Source organism: Botryllus schlosseri, chromosome 14 (genome assembly GCF_051294905.1).
Source record: "Botryllus schlosseri isolate E-star chromosome 14, Bs_hap1, whole genome shotgun sequence".
NCBI classification, from domain to species: Eukaryota; Metazoa; Chordata; class Ascidiacea; order Stolidobranchia; family Styelidae; genus Botryllus; species Botryllus schlosseri.
Genome location: NC_137249.1, coordinates 12,729,135 through 12,751,517, shown reverse-complemented (window position 1 = coordinate 12,751,517; position 22,383 = coordinate 12,729,135). Strand labels below are relative to the sequence as shown.

At 40.5% G+C, this 22,383-nt stretch overlaps 1 protein-coding gene across 3 annotated transcripts; it reads left to right on the top strand.

Annotated features, from left to right (window-relative positions):
* Nucleotides 1-5,912: 5,912 nt before the first annotated feature.
* Nucleotides 5,913-22,383, top strand: LOC145455234 (relaxin receptor 1-like). 3 transcript variants are annotated; one of them, XM_080333180.1, is made up of 15 exons: nucleotides 5,919-7,220; nucleotides 8,265-8,330; nucleotides 8,395-8,611; nucleotides 9,864-9,937; nucleotides 10,088-10,115; nucleotides 10,951-11,008; nucleotides 13,519-13,654; nucleotides 13,873-14,015; nucleotides 14,489-14,670; nucleotides 16,687-16,812; nucleotides 16,891-16,989; nucleotides 19,068-19,289; nucleotides 21,245-21,408; nucleotides 21,710-21,862; nucleotides 22,241-22,383. In XM_080333180.1, the coding sequence occupies exons 1-15, from the start codon at nucleotides 7,145-7,147 to the stop codon at nucleotides 22,330-22,332; spliced, it is 1,836 nt and encodes a 611-aa protein (XP_080189306.1). In that variant the 5' UTR covers nucleotides 5,919-7,144; the 3' UTR covers nucleotides 22,333-22,383. The 3 variants fall into 3 exon arrangements, with proteins under 3 accessions (XP_080189307.1, XP_080189308.1, XP_080189306.1); XM_080333181.1 differs by lacking the exon at nucleotides 21,710-21,862 and having other exon boundaries at nucleotides 5,913-7,220; XM_080333182.1 differs by lacking the exon at nucleotides 19,068-19,289 and having other exon boundaries at nucleotides 5,916-7,220.

Here is a 22,383-nt window from a genome sequence, read left to right as displayed (position 1 = left end):
GGAGGCGATATCGATAGGACAAGTCGTGGTCAGGTAATCATGAGGGCGGACTAGTATTTATTTAGTAGCAATTGCTTGTATTTCGATTTGAATGTGGACATGCTCGTCGACTGTCGGGTGGCCTGAGGGATACTTCACCACACGTCCGATCCGGCATATTTGATAGAGTGATGATATTTTCGGTCGATCATTTGGACGACGTGGACGCACGTGTATTGCACTTGTGCGCATTCGATTCCGAGGTGAAGAAGTCATTGAAATGTTCGGGGCAATAACCGCAGTGGTAGACTACTGATACTTGCATGAACTTGGGGATTTCTAGTTTACGCATATCTTCTATGTTTAGGACACCGAATCTCTTCAGCAGCGACTTGTTGGATGAACAACCAGACCCAGTTTTGTTGTTGGGTTGGTTAAGATTCGGCAAGTTCATCAGTCAGTTTGAGTTATTTTCTCCGCAAAGTCACGACATTGAATAACAAAGCGAAACTTGAGTTGGTGAATAATAAATGCATAACAATTGAGAGCATTGGAAAAGGCTACTCCATAGGGACTAGCACAGCATCCCACATGTTTGTGAGACTTCTACTCAGGTCAAACTACTGCCAACTTTGTGTCATGCTCTTCTCAAAGTCGCTATAGTGGGGTGGGGCGCAATCGCGCGCCTGAGAGACAGTGACTTGCGATGACGTTTATAGATGGTGATGCTAACCCCGTCCGATTCACAAATATATAAACCCAAAAGGGTAGTTTATCGATCGGCAATACTTGTTATTTCATATATCATCAGCATCATTCACGCACACACACACACACACACACACACACACACACACACGCAGGCATACGAAAGAAGGTACTGCATATCCACAATTGGAGGTAGGCATGGAAAATACTATACACAAGAAAAAGAAAGCATTTGCTCTGCCTTACAGGGTGTCCTTCGCAACTGCAAGATTCATACTGCACCGTCGGCTCGTAAAGTCAATGGCTGATACGTAGAGCGATTTTTTTCACCTAAAAAACGGAAGATTTTGCCCTAAAAAATCTAAATTTTGACTTTTTTGACATAAAAAAACTTAATTTTGACCAAATTTTGACCTCACGTATGCAAATTAGGTGTTTTCGAACATAATATTAAAATTGTACGACTCATCTTCATTTCTGGCTGGAACTGTCTCTCCTTATGAAGTAGTTTGGCCTGCAAAAACGTTTTTGACTAAAAAACTGAAAAAATTTTACATGAAAAAACTTGTATTTTAACAAAATCTGGCGCTACGAAGAATTCCAGTAGTTACATCACGTATTACGGTAAAAATAAATAAAATTTGTTGTAGTACAACGAAAGATACTTTTCTACATTCTCGGGTGGAAAGAGTCTGTCCTTTAAGTAGCTTGCCAAGAATGGAGAAAGAACGTTCAGCAGCAGCAGTTGGTGGCTGACCACACTGAAGTTGTGCGTACATGCAGCAGTGCACTGCTGGTGAAACAGGTTGTTGCTTCATTCTGACAATGTTGTCGGCATCACAATTTTTCATAATGCACTTCTCAATATAAGAACCATGCAATGCCCAAGCAGTCTTGCTTCAGTTAGGATATTGCGGCACGTTGACCATAACACCATGTCAACCTATTTGTTTCATTTGACCGTTTATGATTGACAATGAGCAGACAATGCTGGGCCGTCTACAAAGGTAAACCTATAAAGTAGGCTACAAGCTGTAATATATCAAATGATAAGTTTGCCGACAGTGCAAAATCCACGATACAAGCGAAACGCGGGGGCTAAAGAAATTTAATTTTGTAAACAATTTTGACAATTTTTTGATCTAATGCCACAATTTTGTCAGAAAATATCGTCCTACTGATAAGTCATTGTCTCATAGCGCTGCGATTGTCGGATTGTTAGCAAGCGATGGGTGGGGCAGATTCATTTGTGCCTGTCATAGTATGTAACAGGCTAAGTTTCACAATAATATCAATGTTAATGACATCATTTTAATTATTAATATTTGGATTTTCAAAATCGGTGCGAAAATATCATTATATTACTTCGCGTTATTATAAATTCTTAGCCGTTAACGATGTATTGCGCTATCACGGGTGAGGTTTGGCTCGTATTTGCATCACCTTTCCTTTCATCCTATATTTTTCAACAATAAATATATGCACATTCCGTAATTTTGGGTACAAAGATGTTCACAAGTAGTCGTGAATATCGGTAGAAAAATACCAGTAATCTTTGACTGTTTTCGCACTTTACTTGACGTAGCCCGATGACATGTGAGGCACTGTCTCACTTACCTCCCTTGATCGCACGACACTGCTGAGTGATTCAATTCCGAATCGTGTGCTAGGTTCCGAGGTCATAACAATATGGATAATTTGGAAAGTTCAAATATTAATATTTTATACGAGCAAGAAGAAAATGATACCAGTTTTGCACCGCATTAGAGATAATTTGGTATTCCGGCATCTCAGATATCTTTTATCCAGTCACTCCTACAATATTTAAATATACAATATAATACATGAATTTTGCGGAATATTCATGAAGTCGAATTAGATCAGGCATACAACAGCTCCAAGATTTGATGGATCTCCGATTTGTGGCCACGCACAAGATGAAACTGCCCACAAGCATCGGCTCTACTAGTTCGTGGCAGGTCGTATGGAAGTCATCAGGGAAACGTGAAGCCAACTCCGATTTCTCTATTGATAGCCTAACCAGTCAGATGAATCCCGCTACAAATACCCTTTATCTTCCGCTCGTAGAATGATCTTGCTGTTGTGACTCGTTCAGTACTGATTCATGCGTTGAAATACCGGTATAGGTATTCCTATTATTCGCAGGATGCGCAGTCGTTTATTCACTATAGTCGTCTCATGTAATAACATGCATAATGAGAACCAGAATCAATCAATCAGTTGATTAATATCTTCATAATTTCAATACATCACGAGACTGCGATACAATGGAAAGATAGGAAAGTGTCGAAACAACTTGGAGTAGCCTTTAAGATCAGATACCCACCTTAGCCTAGGCGAAGTAAATAAGAGGCATGCACACTGAATGAAAAGTAATGCAGAGAATATAAGACGCAAGCGACAAAATGAGGTGGCATGTGGCGGAGGGCGAGGTAGGTGTTAGGTCGTGGTCCTTTAATCCTGAAGGCTGGCTCATATTCATAGCAATAGCAGGAAAGAATCGACATTACATCTGCTCTGCACACTAATAAGCTTGCGATAGGTTCATCCCACGTTGGTGTTCGATGCGCGAAATAGCCACTTGCACCGTGCGAATAATAGCATGCAGGCATTGTTTGCGTGAGCATGAGCATTGCTCGCTGCGTGGAAATAACTGCTAATCCATCGATGCTGAACGAGCTTCAGCTATCCGGTATGAGCGATTGGCGATTTTGGATCATATAGTAGGCTACAAGTCTTTACGGGCGCTATAGAAGGTAGTGTAGAAAGTGTGTAGGTATTTTATTTCGCCTCTAAGTTGACAGGACAACGTGGACATGAATGAGAATTTTAGTCTGATATCTGGTCGAGTTATGTAGGAAATTTCTATCCCTGGCGAATTCTATTGGTCATACTCTCTTGGTTTTCAATCACACGACGTTATTTAGTGCGCAAGACTCCACATTCGTTTTGATAAACTTCAATTATAATTCCGGCTTACAGATTAATAGTGATAAAAAATCATCATTAATGTCAACAGACCTGGTGGACACCAGTTTCGTGATGTGATTTTGGGACTGGAAATACCCGTTCGTCTCATTTGGTCACAAGTCGCATAGCAACATAGCACGCTGTTGCCATTGGTGTGATTGTACTCCTAGTTTGATGTCGCGTGTTTCGACTTCTAATCTTTTTCCATTGTGTAACTGGTTGACTGTACCGTGCACTGGTGTAGTGTACATGTACACAGCACCGTAACTGCCGCACCCCAAACCCCCCAATTGGGGGGGGGCCGAGCTCGAAGGGGGCCCCAAATTATTTCATGAATTAGCATTAATTATAGAGTATTTTTGGAAAATGTATGCAATTTTTTCCAAAAATTTTCGCGCTGCGCGCGACTTAAAGTTGCCAAATATCTTCATTATTTGGTACTCTTCCCCCAAGAAAAAACACGCAAGATTTATAGAAATGGACATATCGGCGTTGGCCATTAACACGCCACTACGCACCAAGATATATAATGATTTAGGACTTATTACATGCGACTCCGAGAAGTGTGCCAGAACGATCGGCAGCGCGAAAAGCTTGGCCGAAACGGACTGCCCTTACGCAGACCGAAAACTTCGTTATATATACAAAATAATAGGTTTAATTGTCCATAGGCGCCTAAATGACCGGCGCCATATGTTCCTGTCTTGGCAATCTGAACCTCAGAAGACAAATACCATCCAGCAGGAAAAAAATATATGCCAGTGAAGAAATACCAATTTGAAATCGTGTGCGTCTTTTAGTTTAGTACGTTTGAGCGATTCTATATTTTTGATATAGCAGACAGGAGGTCACGAAATAAGATCATGTAACGAAGTCATACCAACGGGTCCGCCCGCCCGAAGATGTTTAATTATTATTTACGGGCCCTACAGATTCCGGTAAATCTGATAACGTGAGCAGAGAGGACAAGATATTAATAGCAATATATATGCAATTCCCGATCTTATTGGCCGATTGTATCATGAATTATCGAAAATTTTCGCGCTTCGTGCTGGCTCACTAAACAGTGCAGCTAATTTCTTGGCAAAAGCGAACACTGTGATGAGGGGTCGGTTTATCACCCTATGAGAACCCAAACCCAAGTTTTTTTGTGTGGGGGGGGGGCGGTACTGACGAAGTGCTGTTTCGTTCCTGCCAACGGGTATACGCCCGAAGATGTCTAATTATTATTGGGGGGTCCTACGTTTTAAAACAGACCTCGCTCAGCTCTACCGGTAAATCTGATTACGTGAGCAGAGAGAGGATCAAAATTGATAGCAATATATATGTAATTCCCGATCATATTGCCCGATAACATTCTTGAATTACGGAATTTTTCGCGCTTTGTGCGTCTAGGCGGGAAAAGGTGTCTCACCAAACGGACACCCAGTGGAGATGTCAAATAGCGTAAAAAAGCGGATAGCCAAAGGGGGGTCTGGGGGGCGAAGCCCCCCAGAAGTTAGGTTTATCATACCATGGGGGGCCCAAGGCCAACGTTTTGGGGGGGCCTCACGAAGTGCTGTTACGGCCCTGCATGTACATATATCATACATGCATCCATCTGGTATTTCAATTTGATAAATAATTTCTTGTATAAACAACAACAATACTCTGATCCTGATGAGCTAAGTCAACATCTGTGATCTTTCTCAAACTGAGCAACCAAGGTACATAGGCTACCACAGGATTTGACTTCTAAGTGCTAAGATAGCTAGGGCGTCAGTGAGTGGTATATCAGTTCGGCTGTACCAAGCTATCGCAGCGGACGTCATTTTAGCAGTTAACAGCAGCACCCGGTTTCTTCTGTTTAGTCTGCAGCAGAATATGCTGTGGCAAGGCAGCATTTATTGCGTAGTGAAAATGGGAGCATCTCAGTCGACACTTGGGTTAAAAAGTAGTAAAGCTATAAATCAAAGATAAATTCATCTAAATTATAAAATGAACATGTAGATTTAGCTACTAATAAGGCGAAATCAGATCAGTTAGAATGAGCAAGCGTAAAAACGTTATTCGTGACGATTATGAGAGAGAATTCGAAGGTATCAAACGAAGATTGAACGCCTGAACGGCGAGTGTTACGCACATTGCAATATCTGCAATTGTGGCATTAACCTGGTGGCCGTATAGGAAAGACCGCTATTTCAGCTCACACATAGTATGTACAAAAACGCTTTTTATTGCTAATGTCATTTATCGGCTGTCCTTACTATTGGGTCCATGTCGATGGCAACCCTGTGAGCAGCTTATCATTAGGCGAACAGTTGGAATTCCCTGAACTCATCTTCAAGGTCCTCATGTCTTTTTCAACGACTGATGTGGAAACTTTCGGTATGAGTTTGCCCTTTGGACAAAAGCACGAACCCCGTACGGGTTGTTTCGCCTCGTATCAAAGAATATAATTCATTCACCAGCATGCCCATGGTATATAAACACTTCGTTCGGTCACTGAATATCTGGCCATACATAATACCAATGCTCCTATTTGCATGCATGGATACATCATGTAACAGGCTACGCGTCCACTGTCTCTTGAATCGTATGCAATGGTGCAACAAGCGACTGCGGCGTGCATTACCGCAGGGTTGCATGGAATTGCAAATTCCATTTCCGACTCGTGACAAAACAGGGAATTCCCTGACGCAATCGTGTATGCGGTGAAGCAAATTCGAAATGCATAAAATATGTCGTCTCTCGGACATAGTAACAAGGAAAACACACAGCTAGTAGACATTATGGTACGGTGGTAACGGTACGCACAGGCGTTAACGAGTACTTAACCGAAAACATCGACACAGAACATTAGTGAAATATTCCACGATGGCAAAGGCGTTCCTTCAGGCGACGGCGAATCGAATTATACGCATGTAGCTTGATCGTGGATTCCAGGGCATTTGAATGAAAACGAGAACGGTCACGAGCGAGTATGGAAGATTGACTATCACTGTAACGTTTAGCACATTCAGAATGGGAATCTGATTTACCGTATTACTGACCTTCGCCACTGATGACAGTCAGTCGGAAAAGCGTTTACTGAATAAATTACCAATATCCAGCTATTTTCCTACATTTGTAGTTCTATGGTGCTTTTATTTTACTTGAACTGGGAATTCAACGCCTGTGGTACAAGTGAAGTTGTATAGAGTTTAGCTCAGTGACCGGCTGGACAACGCAATAGCCAACCGCCATTGCCACTCACAAGCTTAGGATCCTCGATATCGTAACATAATTGGAACATGTTGTACCGTAATCAAAAGTTTCATTACAGATCTGCGTTGATAACACCTAAAGACGAACAATGCTGAAAGATGCTCAGTACTTCATATGTGACGCATGAGGATTTATTAAGATTACATGTGTAATCGAAGAAGAATATCAAACTATAGCATCAACAATCCAAGTTTCACTGGCTACACGGTTTGATCGAAGAATGGGTCAAAGGACTCGGTACCGTCGGATCCGTCACGCTATGTCATTTCTTATCACGTCACTATGTAACATTCACGGTAAGTGAAACATATTTACGGTGCACGATTAAGAGGCACGGAAACAAATAAACAGTGGATTCCATGCGCAATATATGTGTTTCAATGAAAGCATACCGTGAATCCCATTATGTATATCTACAAACCTGCAGCAGGTATCGTGGTGACAAGATAATAATAATACAAGATATATTTTTGATGTAAGAAAAAACTCATGTTTCACTTCGGTCTATGATATTAGAATTGCATTTATTGCTGTCAAATTTTATATTTATATTTACAAATCTACAGAGGGGCCGGTTGTTATCAATAACTTTGAGGCGTGTTGTTATTTCGTGACCTTGATTATGAATCCGCCGAAACGTGCCAGACCTAAAGAACTTCTTCCGCGCGACGCACACGACTACAAATGGCTTTTTTCACGGCCACATAATTTTCTCTACGGGTGGTATTTGTATTGTGGGGTTCAGATTGCCAGGACAGGAATATTAGGCACCATTCGCTTAGGCGTCTATGGACGAGGGGAAATTCGTCCTACATCGGTTTGGGCCAAAATGAAGCGGTCCTTTTATGTCAAGGTTTTCTCGTCCCCGAACTTTTTTGCTGCACACTTCGCAGGTCAGTTAGGTGAAACGTCATTGTCAACGTCTTGGTGTGTCGTGACGCGGTAAGGGAATACGCCTATATGCCCCACTTTATAAATTATTCGTTTTTCGAGGGTACCCCTATTAATATAAAAACAGGTGACGACAATAAATCGCGCGAAGCGCTAAAAAGAATTGAAAAAAGTTCTATAATATCAATATAATTTATGTTAATTTACGAAATAATTTTGGGCCCCCTTCGAGCTCCCTTAATGGGGGGTTTGAGGTACAGCAGTTACGGCCCGGCTGTCCGTGTCCAGTCACGAGCCTAACGGCCCAACGCGTGCATAGCATGCTATTCATATCTGCCTCTCGTAAATTCACACAATACACTAATTACGTCTACTGAGCCTTGTCATAGTGCGGCGACTTAAGTGCTTTATCTCATAGCTCTTTACTTCTTATATCTTTTCGGTTTTAGTGATTGCCGGAGTGAACGGTTCAAGCGCGAGCAGCGTCAGTTCTTCGGGCTCAGATGCAGTTTCGGGTGCGTGTTTCGAACTTCATGCGTTCTCCGTCCAGCTTGAACATAATTCGTACACGTATTTCAGGTCCTTATTTCTATTCCTGCGATTCGAATGAAACTTGCTTTCGCTGCATGAAGTCAGGCGTCGTTATCGCCGGCGACGCGGTCTGTGACTGCAAGTTTGATTGCGACGACTTCACAGACGAAGCATTTTGTACTGGCGCCTACTTCTTATGCGACGCAGTTGAAGGATGGGGGTACTCTGCGAATTGGAACGACTATGGGACTTTACAACGCAAAGGGTACTCGTATTGTGTATACTTTCGCGTTATTTCACCTTCGTGGCGCTGATTGGCGTTGAATGTTCGGAAATGGAAAGAATGTGTCATAGGCTCATAGCATAAATGTTGATTCAATCTGTGCACTTATTTTCGCTTCGGGAAACTAAATATTCATAGCACCTTTATATAACATGCGATACTTTTTCGGAGAATTATGGCGCTCATGGACTGTCACATCTGGTTTCATAAAACTTCCTTGTTCGCATCAAATAGCTGATCAATTTAGAAAGGCGTCACCCTCCATCCACTGAAAAGCATGTTGTTCATGACAATAAGCGACATGATTCTTCCTTTATAGTCAGCCGGATTTACCCGGATAGTCATCTGCTCTAGTCTAGTCTTGAATAGGACGGCAATGATTTAAAATTACTTCTATTTAAGCTTGACATTGATATAGGAATTGTAACCAACAACGCACACGCCTAAAACATCACTTCACGTTGTGGGTGCGATAATAATTCATGTGATGCATCTGACGGCTGGCTCGCACTGATATTTTCCGTGTATGTTTATCCTCGATTAAGCGTCATTTCCCCTCGCTTCATGAGCGTATATATTTTAGATCGATGTTATGACTCAAAATTTTCCCATTATTATTATCTGGAAAGTTATAGGACTGACTTCCTGCGTCTCAGCATAATGGGGTTGATATCAATTTAGTGGACATATTGGTCAATGCCGACTTGCGCCAACATTGACTTGCATGAAGAATTATCATATATTATTACAATTTATGAGAACGGGAGGTTGTTTTTCGGTCACAACTTAGCTTGCTGTGTCGCGTACAGCTCATGTATAAGCTTACCCTTCTTCAATTTACTCACTTATTCTGTTTACTGTAATTACGTATTGGGTTTAGCATCGGTTCTATATTTGTGATTGTAGAATCAATGTTTCCGTCTTGGCGGACGACTAACTATTTCTGCTTCGATATGCAGCAATACTGTCCGGGACACATTTAAAGTTCATAAACGGATTGGGTGAAGTTGACCATATTCGCGTTTTAGTCAATGTAACGCAATTTCCTGGTGTTATCAAAGCTATATTAAGTAATGTGCCATAATGCAACTATATATCTAATCGCGCTGCCACAAATTCCCTATATCACACGCCGATGTGAGCGGATCGCATCGCACCGTGTGTGCGGCCATGTCTATCGAATTCTTCATTTTCATGTACAATGGGCTGAATAAATTAATATGATACAATGCAGGTTTGGAGACCGGAAAGATCAAAAGATCTGCCAAGTCGTCAACTCTTCAGTTTATGCATCAAATGCTTCATGTGGTAAGAATAATAAGTCTTGAAAATATGCAGCTGAATAATTTGAATCAATAGCAAGAGTGCCGGACAATTTGCTGCAGAGACAATAGGCAAAATAACTGATCTTTCATGGAACATCATGTTGGAATTCGTAACCATCGATACTTTTAACAGGGTTGAAGCGACAACCACCAGTCACTGGGTGAGTTATGAATGATGATGCACCATGTCGTGACCGGTTTGGAATATTTGTGACACATTTCATGTCGTTCATATCGTAGATTTGCAAATCTACTATGCCGAACGCTAATTTGCGGCATAAGCGCTAAGATTTAACAGTCATCACACACTTCTCGTTGGACTATTTAAAAGATTGATTATTAGCAGCAAGATGTCTGTGCTCTGCGGTTTGTACGAATATACTTATACACATTGCACAATGACACCGTTGACATTCGTAGACTCTTTAACGCTGTATATATTATTTATACATAGGTGCGTTTTCAATATTACACTCACTTATCTAGATTAGCTTCATTAAAACCTATACTCGACTACTTGCGAATGTGATGTCTATTGCTCATAAAATGCCGGCATGTTGTAATTTATATCACATTCATACATCCAAGTAGGCTACATATAGTGTTGGCAGACTTGCTGACCATGCCAAGTAGCACACCGACACCCTGTCCATATCAGGCTTACATCAAGCGACGAATGAAGTCATTTAGTCACGTATTGATTGGGATGAACAATAGATCATCAACAAGTGCAGTGGTATTTAAATGCCTTTCGCTCGTGGTCAGACTAATACCTCAGGGATATTATTTAATTATCGATCGAAATATGTGCTGGATCACGAACAAGCTGTCTGAAGGATAGCCGGAAGATCCCATCGGACCGACTTCCAGGTATAGTAAACCAAATCCCCTGTCTTTTAAACAAATAAAAATCGATAAAATACTTGTATATACCTCATCCCCTCATGTCTTCACTCAACATGTGCTGCAAGTTTATGTCTTGTGTAATTCTTTTAGAAATGTGACATACCACGGGGCGCTAGTACAAATTCTGGAAAGATATTACGATGTGCAGGTGGGCAAATGTTTCTTTCCGATAGGATACTCCGAAGCTTCTGGACGATTTTTCGACACACAAACTCATCTGTTGATTAAAACCAACCGGTCATGTCATCGGGAGAGCTGTATCCACTGTCATTTATCAAGTGAATGTGTTATAATGTTATTTTCTATAGCTATCCGCGAGAATCGTCTGCAACTAACACAGAGATGTACCAATTTTCTCACTATTATACACACTATACCAGGGGCGGTCAACCCGTGGCCGCACGAAGGTTTTGAGTGGCCCGCGAGGTAATTATCGAAATTAGTTGTATTATCAAAAAATAAATCATCCATGCAATTTATTGTGAAATTGCAAGGCCAACCAAACATTTTATTAGCCTGACCGCAAAATGCGGGATATTGATGACTGGAATATCAGTTCCGACGCATTGGCGTAGCCAGGGGCCAGTCACACTTTTCGTATATATTCGTATATGACCATAAAGTAGAATATTTCGTGATAGATTTATTTGACTTCATATTTTTCCTCGCACTTGGCGCGATTGCTTGTCATTCGATTTCTTTCCTGCATTATTATTGACCAAATTCATTGATCACCTTTGAAAAAAAATTCGCGCTAGGCGCGGCTAGGACATGTCTGCACTCTAAGTTTTGATGACATTATTGTTATCGTAGAATAAAAGTCTTTATTCACCCGTACCTAATCCAGTTCGCTCCTATTGGAAGACTACAAAAAAGTCATCAACATTCTCATGTGACCCTTTGGCCGAAAAGGTTGTCCACCCCTGTACTATACCGATGACAAGCACACACTCTCTCACTAATAATATACGGTTATCAGAAACGACATTTAGGAAGTAGTCAAATAGCATATGTTTACATCTACCTTGTCAAGTATTCATGGACTCCTTCTTAAAGATTTCCCCGACCCAAGCGGGCCAGCTACTTACTAGAAATATTTTTGATTTTGTCGTTTGGTTGTATTTGCATCAATTTTACAAGTGATGTTGTCACTTACCAAACCAAACGATTTATTTACTTTTTCACAGCATCACGGCATAATTCGAAAAATTGCATCAGCAATTTTGCGTTGGTCATAAAGATGCATCTTGCAATGTTCTTCCTCTATGCAACTGAATTGCAATTTGCCAATAATGTCCAACTTTTTCAATATCATTACTAATAACAGTGACTGTTAAACCTTTGAAAGCACTAGTTTTCACATTAAAGAAGTTGGAGTCGGAGTCGGAGTCAGGAGCATTTAACAAACACCGGCCCCGACTGCAGCCAGTATTTTTCACCAGCCCGACTCCGACTCCAAGAAATGCTAAGAAAATTTGAGACTCCGGTTCCGACGTCACTGAGCGAAAAATTAGTAAAACTCCAACTCCGGCTCCACGACTCCGACTCCTACTCCACAGCCCCAGTTATAGCACGCCCAATAACTCGAAAATGCACGAAGGCCGCGTTATAGCCACCGATGACGGTATTCGGTTTTCAGGAAATTGGACAAAAATATATTTCAAATACCTGTGATGGCACTGGTGTAAAATTTTTGACTCAAAAGGTCCCAGCCTCCATGAGAAGCCCAATGGTGAATAAAAATAAATGAACAAAATACCAACGTATGTGTTTACAGTTACATCTCTTGTATATATTCCTGACAGCGAACATATGCGGAACCAGCACCACATCGCGACTAAAGCAAGGTTGGCAGAGTAATGCCACCCTAGTTGAGTTTGACAGTCCTGCAATATATGCTTGAGACTTCTGTGCCGGGTGAAACCGACACGGGCGTCGGACACAACAAATGGCATATGAATATCATCCATTTGGTCACACACCACACCTTAAAAGCCCACGGCGATATGTGGACAGTGGGATGGTGCGAACCCCTGAAACGTTTTTGTTCATGTGAAAGGTTCTTTGTGAACACAAACGTGAGCACGAGCCTATGACGTCACGTGACGTCATGTTGCTAATTCCAAGCCTACATTTTCCTGGCGTAAAGTTCTATAATAATGTACACGATACCTACAGCGATGGCTCGGGCCACATTATGCCACAATGTTGAAGGACATGATGACTTAACAAACACCACCAAATGTATGGACTGGAACTATCCAATGCCATAATAATTTCATATTACCGGATTCTATCTGCGACAAAAATTACCTCGAAAACAAGTTAAAACAGTAGCCGACACCCCAGTCGGACGGATTTTTTTATGATATCACAAACATATATAATCTAGATAGATCCCGTATGTATGCTAGATTATTTTGCATTAGACAACGATGCATTCTTTATATCAATTTCGTTGATGTCAATATTCGATTGATTGATTAAGCACAATTTGCTGACTATGAACATTGTACATCTTCTAGTGTATTTCGTTGTTGCTATTGTGTGATTGCGGGCAAAGCTCACAGCAAAGAGTCACTAAATATTATTGGTCGGGGATGTGGGACTGTTCTGATTAAATCGGGCGTATACGGTAAGATTGTTTTTGTATTGCAGAAGCGCACCTGTTCGGTTCGACATTGTGAGGACCTGCGAACAAGTCACATCTGCTTTGGAAAGTGTGGTAGCAATTTCCATTTGTATGGATTTTTGGAAGCCTACAACGGACTAATCATTGCAGGGATTATAATAGGTAAGCATTTACCGATTACATGAAGCCGGAATGACTATTGTTAGCGATAAGTTTGTGACGCCACCAGGTGTGCTTTTATCCGAAGAGTTGTTTTAACATTCTTTGAACTTTGTAATAAATATTATTTAAATTTTATCATAACGAATGTAACCACCATTGTTGATGATTCTCGCGAGTAAGTCGGAATAATTTATCAGTAATAATAAATATTTTAACAGGGGTCGCCGCAATTGTTGGAAACCTCGCAGTGTTTGTTGTCACGGTAATCAAGACTTTCACAGTTCGCTCGCGTCTTTCTGCGGAACAAAAACTCACCAAGATGTTCTTCCTGAGCTTATCTATTTCCGATCTTCTAATGGGGGTGAGCTAATAACTGTACAGCACTATTGAATACTGCGATTAAAATTTTGAAACCACGTAGAGACTAACATCATGCACTTGACAGGTGTTTTTACTGCACGTACTGGAAATGATAGGAAATCCACAATATGTCTAATTTATTAATTTAGTGAGAAATTTACGCAAGCAAATTTGTGCTCTGTTGAGTAATTTCACAAATTAACGTCACGGGGCATATGAAAAAAGCAACCGGGCCAAATGCAATGCCGAACGCTTGTCGCAGACCGATAATGTTATATATAGGTCATCCGAACACACACAAAAAAAAACATGGCGGACATTGTAACCAGGTTTATTCAGAACACATTGCTACAACCTAACACAGCTAAAACTATTTTACTTCGTTCAACTCTCCCTTCCCAGTGATCGTAATAATAGCTGACGATAGCCAACGAAAGGTCTAACAATTTTCTTTAATGTAGTACCGTTTTACAGATTTCTACACTTGCAATTTCTACGATATTCGAGATTGCTCGAAAATCAAAACCTGGAGAAATGCAAGGCAGCGGCTGGCAATATAAATGCAACGCTATCGGGAGCATGAACGTAATTGGATCGGAGCAATCGGTGTTGACGATGGTCCTGATAACTCTTTCCCGAGTACTCGGAATCGTCAGGTAAGCAGTTCAAGACATTGCTACATTTGTAACGTGGACTTGGTTTTGACACCGCTGCACTAATCAGTAATCAAATCATCCACTATTACACATGAGAATGACGCAATTAACAACAGATCCCACTTCCAATCAATAGCGGTTAGTAACAAACTACTATATTTCGGAGTAGCCTACTCATGTAGGATTTGCCTATACTTAGGCTACTCAAGTGATTATGTTTTTAGACCATTTAGGTAAAATTACTTGCTTTTTTACAATTTGGATTTTGAAAGTAGACAGTATTTTTGCGATGAGTTTGCACCGCTTTTATGAGTGAAATTGTCATACAGAAGAACCGAGCGAAGTAGCCCTGTATAGTATACACGGTAACTGAGCATGAGCATATTTCCAAGGTTCTACCCATGAGAAGTGTCATTTGTCCTTTGCGTTAGTCGCGAAGATACAGCTTGCCATTATCTTGTCAAAGTATTAGCCACCTCAGATTAACTGCTAAATGTATGCGAACCCTGAACCAAATCCACATGCTGGGAAATACCTACTTTTCTCTGCCTATTAGGGATGGTGTGAACGTGAGGTTTGCGTTCGCGTTCTGTGTGTGAACCTAGGAAATTTAGAGGTCAACGTTCATAAACGAATCTTGGTAAGTTCTACACTGTGAAATTTTTTCATATATTACAATTTTCGCCTCATTATAATATCTTTTGTGGAAATTTATTACATTTCAACTGCGGGCCACTCTATGCATGGCACTGACAGCATAAAAAATCGACAGTAAACGAGCATGCCCCTTGAGAATCTCGAAAATTTTACCCGCTTTGTTACAAAAGTTTGCTCGAAATAACCAGCTTTCTGTTTGTGAATATTTGGTGACTCTCTGTTGTGAGCTTGACATGTAATCACACAACATCAAGAGAGAAATCCACTACATATAGGTAGTCAGCAAATGATGCTTATTTAACCAATCAATGAAATTGATATCGTTGTTTGATGTAAAAAATCTCGCAAGCGTACGCGGGGTCCATCTCGGTTTCATTTGTTTATTGTATCATAAAAACCAAATCCGGGCTATTGAGGTGTTGGCTACTACTGTATAACTTGTCTATGAGGAGAACTCTGTTTTACAATCTGCTTATTATCAACGTAGCAACACTCAGACGCCCGAATACATGGTCTGGTCTGGCTTAGACCGTTACGACGTAAGCTTATATTCCCTTGCAAGTCCTCGTCGAAATTGTTGTCAAAGGGACGGAAGATATTGCTTTTATGGGATTATTATATCATTCGATCGCTCCAGTTGATACATTTGGCGACGTTTATGAAGTCAGTATGTACTTCAGCATTGTAGCATTATGTGGCCCGAGTCGTCGCTTGCTGGTATCGTGTACGTTAGTATATATCATTTCACTGAAATGTAAGGTTTCAATTAGCAATATGACGTAACGTGACGTCATGGAGTTCACGTTCGCGTTCATACAAAACCTTTCAAAAAGGTTCGCGTTTACACGTACCTGAACCTTTCAGAGGCTCACACCATCCCTAATTCCTATCCTACATGTCATTAGGTAGAAATACACGGCGTTACTTCTCCTACTTGAGTAACGACGCTGACTACGTTCGTCCGCTGTGTTCCTGACACTCTAACACGTATGTCAGGCTATAGTTTAGACGTAATAATATGAACCTATTTTAAACACTTCTTTCCTTGTGATTGTCATTTATACACTCGCAATCTTATTCGCATGGATTCTGATACTGCGGATGCACGACACGGACCTCTCAGGCTATATGCATCCCAGAGATATCGAGTCCCAGGGCATAGATCGTGACGCTAAAAACTTTGGTGTTATTACATAACTGCTGAACCCATGTTCGCTTGTAATATATGATTTGTCACGTTGATTCAATAACTGCATGCATGGTATGTTTGTGCCGGTGGAGTCGCAGTGACTTGGATATTGCAATGTGAAGGAGCATATGATTTTTCAAAACGCTCTCATTCACTCTCGTTTATTCCAGACCGTTTTCGCCAATACCGGTGAAGGCTTTCGTCGTTGCTCTTTTAATTACGTGGATTGCTACGATTTTTATCGCTGTCATTCCTCTGTCTGAGTACTTTGAGGATTATTTTGTCATCGTTATCAGGTAACGTATGTCAATGTTGCCTTGAGAATCGAGATGACATTGATTGCATGCCGTTCACTCGCCGCCTTATCTATACAGACAGGATGAAGTTCCTCTTCTAAACATGGTAGCCTACCCGCATGTAGACAACATCACCGAACGTCTGGAGGCGTACCCTACAAGAGACTATGGCTCAAAGTGAGACTATTATCTATTATGGTGCATTTTCATATTTTAAGCATTAATACTCTCACACATTAGAGGTGTTCAGATCTTGAAAATAATCGAGCTGCTTCCGAAATTAGGCTGAACGATGTGACGTGAAAAATGCTTTAGTGATTGATTTGAGGAAGATTCATAATTATTTTACTTGTCAGCAAAACTTTTTGGAAGTTCCTAGATTACAGCAAACGAAATATACAGATGCTCTATTTTTCCATCACAAACTAATTATGTTGAATACTGATGTTGAATGCCTGATACAGGCATGTCAACCTCAATTATGATGGATGCATAATGCTTTATGCCAAAATGTTGCCTTAAAAACAATGCTGCCTTTCTGTTGCCGTGGGATTTTTCATCAAGACATTAGTATATAATATTATGGGTTATTAGAGTAGTTTTTTAGCAATTGATTCGCAAACACGGAACTTGGTGAAGATGAAATAACACTATAACATTGACTCCTAACTCGTGTGTTACGACGATATTATAGGGTTGCATTTAAAACAAACGGTGTTTAAAAACACTATGCTTAAAACATGTTATAAACAGTGTTTAAAACAAAGACCTTTCGGAAAAATGCGTTATAAAAAGTTGTAAAATCATGTCATCATTATGTAAACACTTTCCAAAAAAACATGTAAGTGGTATAAGCCTACAGAAAATGACCACACAATATAGCCGACGTATACGATATTCGATGGTTGGAGACCTCAAAATAGTCGTTTCAACCGCGACAGTACGTAGATATTTCGTCAAAGGAGCTATATTTACCCTATATTTTCAATTGCCAATGACAATCCCCTATGACGTCACGATTGGATATTCGTGACGTCATGGCCTGAAAAAACATGTTTTAAATTAGGGCCTTGTTTTCAAACATGTTTATTTTTAATTTATTTTTGCTTTAAATGCAACCCTACGACGATATAAGTAGCCAGCGTTGTGAACGCGGTCATGTCGAAGTTGATCCAATATTACTAGATTACCATTCGGGTTTCCTCGAATGCGATTTTGGGTCACAACAAAAAAAGCCTATGGAACCGTCTCGCTGAACCTATCTGCCTTACTAAGAAAGTGGCAAACGTGAACAAATATTCTGGCCGCAACAAGCATAGTGTTTGAAGTGCGCATATGGTGGATAGAATTAGATCAAGTAAGTCTGGTGCCCATTCAACCAGATGTTATGTTGCTTTGCTACCACGGGTACTTACATTGTATTCCTTGAGAACTGTAAGTTGCAAAGAACGGTTTAGCCTTACCACCATTTTCACCTCTGTAATGAACTGGCTTTGAGTCTAATTTTTCCTCGAAAGCTATATGCGCTCCGTGTGCAACTGTCCATTTATGCCCTTCTCGGAATTCTCTGTCGATGACACAGACTTGATGCTATATTGGTGACCATAGTGAAAACGCCGCACTTACACCAGACGTCTGTAGTCTGACATAAGAACATGCTTGACATTTGGTGTCCTACGGGATTGCTCCCCTTGAAAGTATTTCTTATTGAAAATCTCTACTTTTGATAGAAATGTCCTGCAATATACAAGGAGTTTTTGAATTATGTAGCATTGCGTCGAGCCAGATGAAACCGTCACAGGCTGGATCCCGAATAACAGGCCGTATGTTTGACATGCTTGTGAATGCAACCACACATTGTTCTTGTATGATCCTAGATATCTGAGGAGCTGACACTACATGTTTATCAGCGCGCACACTATGCTGGCATCTAACTGCGCAAAATTTAATAACGTGTGATGGTAACAGAGACAAAATAGTGAAATTCATTTACCAGACGTACCCAGTAACATCAACGCGAGAAGGCGTCCAAGAGCACAGATATTGGGCGTTACTGTAATTATCGGACATCGGTACGCCGAAGTGGTTGTTAGGTTTGAGGTATAGGCCCACCGAGCGTGGTTTCGACATCCTCCCACGGCCGTTTGCTCATTAGGCCTACATCTCACAGTGAGTTTTGTCTTGGGTATGGCAAATTTATGTATCTTGAACGGATGAAAGTAATGAATAGCGTGCTTTTCACTTATCTTTTTTAGGCCTAAAGGAAAATGGGCCGGATTGCTTTATCTCATGAGGATGCAATTCAATATCACACAAACTTATCGCTTGGGCTATTATCACAACCTCGAACTTTGTGCACCGAATATCATCCCTAGTTGGGCGGATGCAACAAAGTATTTTTCCTTCTCAATATTTGTATTCAACTTGCTTTGTTTTGCATTGATGGCGGCGGGCTACGTCATAATATATCGAAACAGGTTAGTATTCTGATTTTATTATACTTGCAATTCGTTTCATTATAACGCACTTGTTTAAATGATACAGTGGCAGAATTCTTTCCTTTGAGTCTTTCCGCTTCCACCATAACGATGGATGTTCCGACGAACTCACTATATATTTTCATAGCTACCTTGTCGTATTGGTTACACGCCCGCATGTCCTAGTATATACTTAGTGTATAGGTTATGTTCTACAAAACAAAAGGTGTGTTCATTTAGAGCAGTGGTTCTGAACCCGGGGGGCGTGAATGCATCTGAAGGGGGACGCGAAGAAACGGTAAACTGCATGACAAATTATTTCGCGCTCTTCGTGATTTACCTCCAATTCACGCATATTTCTCTATATATAGACCGAATTTCATATTTTTGAATTCTCTCACCAACAGTTATAACCTTCCATGCCATCAAACAATTTGTTGGAGTTGCTAGCATCCCGGTTGGATTTTGTGACATGACGATGAGGGGGCGCGAAATCTTTCACTATCATAAAGGGGGGCATGTCTAAAAAGGTTAAGAACCACTGATCTAGAGGATATTATTATATTCATTTTGACACAATGTATCTTCCGGAGCAGTGGTTTCCAACCTGGATTCCACACAGCCCTTTGGGGCCCGTGAGAAAGCATTTGGGGGTCCGTGATTACTTTGATAAATTTTGGGTATAAACGAAAAGCGTTCTTGTTACTTTCATTTCTCTTTTTAAATGCACATGTGTCAAGCTCAAGCACACAGCAATAAAATGTACCGGTATTCATATCTATGCTACTGCCTACAATGTGTAAAATGTACATTGACTATACACTTACACTACAACGCTACATCTACCACCACAGTCAAATCAGGACTGCCTCGTGTATGACGTAATAGAAAGCGTGCGGTTTAGTTCAGGAAGGACAATAGTCCTATATTTAAATTTTTTTACGTTGAAAAGGGTTTGGCATGACACTTTTTTAACTATATATCGCCGGGGAAAACGCTTGGCGAAGGGTGACTAAGTCCTACCAGTACAAGGCGCAACTCACTGTGAAAACCTCTGGCCTTCTTCTACTGCTGCGCAGATGTAGTAGGTTGGTCGTCAGCCTATGCCCTATCTTGTCTTCATTCATATATTTTTCCACTTTTTTTATAGTTTCCATATTTTAGTATTATGTCAAGTATTTATTCAATTTTATATAAATGGCATATTCAACTTTCGTTCTTTCGTACGATCGTTCTGTTGTTCGCTCTTTTTTCAAAAACAACAAAAATAATTTTCGACACAGTAGCCTACAGTAGTTGAGCAGCACAATTGTTGGTCAATAGTATGTTAATTGAGTTTCAGGAAAAATTTAGGCAGGGGTCTGCAGAATTAATACTTTGTCTGAAGGGGTTCGCGACAACAAAAATGTTCGGAACAACTGGCCTGGAGCAAGAAATCTGTGACTGTAAACGTGATTTAACGTTCAAAGGGCGCTAAAAGAATGGAATATGACCCGATTTATTTTTCTCTCCGCATTCTTAGGCTTTCGATTGTTTTGAAAATGTTATACATATTCGAATAAGTTATGGCCATTGCAAATAGTTAAATATCCATGTACAATCGTGCCTACCACCCAAGTTCCTCGATATATTCCTTGTGCAATATATCTTTATACCATGCTATAAGCGGTTTACAGGATCAATACGTAATTTTCATTTCATTCTCTTTCGAAGTCATTCAACCTAACCGCATGCATGCATGCACACACATGTGTGTAAAAAACGATACAATTTAGACTCGTAGAATCGCTGGATTGTTCTGTAACGTTTCCATACATGCACCTTTCAACAATACGTGACTTGCAATATATCCGTTTCCAAAAACGATGTAAAATTCAAGTGACGGAATGCAAGCTCTACACTGTCACTTCTGTTTCATTAGCATTTCCTGTGAGAGTGTAAATTAATAATTTCAGGATGCATACCACAGCGCCGACAGGACCCTCTCAGCGCCGAGAATCTCAAAGATTGAAGACGAAGATTTTCTGTATATTAGCTACTGATTTTCTATGCTGGGTACCTTTGTGCCTTGTGGGTATTATCAATGTTCTATATGACAGTGGGCGTGCTGATACCTCAAGTAAGTGTCTTGACAAACGTTGGATTACAGTGTGCAACTGCGCATCCTCGGAGTTTTCCACGCCTACAATTCGACAGTTTGAGGATACTGTTAACAACAATGTTCTTCGGCTCTCTGCTCTCAAATTGCCGCTAAATTGTATTTGCAATGACCTTATTTTATTCACTTAATTTCATATTTGTCCATGATGGTATGTTTTTGCTGCTATTGTCGTTGTTGTTTGTTCTCGTACGTTTGTATTTTTTCGGCCTTTCTCTCTCTCTCTCTTAAATTTCTTTCTTATCTAATCTATTTGTTTCAGTTCTGAAAGATACTGTCCTAATCACCATGGTATCTGTGCTGCTGGTATTGCCGGTTAATAGCGCTGTAAATCCATTCATATATTCGGCTGCGCCGGACTATCTTCATAAGCAGTTCATGAAGTGTTACAAACGACAAAGGGTACAAAGTACAGGTAAAGATATATAATAATATATGGATTTGAATGATAATTCACGCTATACCAGTGCATCTTCATTCTTCATGGCTTACCTATAGTGCGAAATTTGAATTAATAAGAATATAAATTCGCTAATAACTGAATACACGGTCGCACGAAACTTTAAGCTGCATTAATTTTGTTGCCATATGAGACTTGCACGGGTTTATGATTTTAGATGTGTGCCTTGCCCAACCTATATACTCCTCACTCGCGCGCACACTTGCATGCTCGCTCCCAGAGACCGTCTGTCAGTATACCAATTACAAATCTATGCATCGTAGAACTAATATAGGTGCCGGTGCACAATCGACTAGATTTGCCGATACTTTATCATATACGGAACATATTCAGATGACATCAACTCATCGCTAGGTGGCGATAAAGATCCTACCACCATGCTCTCACACGCATTGGAGTTACAAGTCTACAAGGACCGGCAATGAAATCCACTACACATTTGCAAATTGAAATGCAATAAACCACATTTGATATTA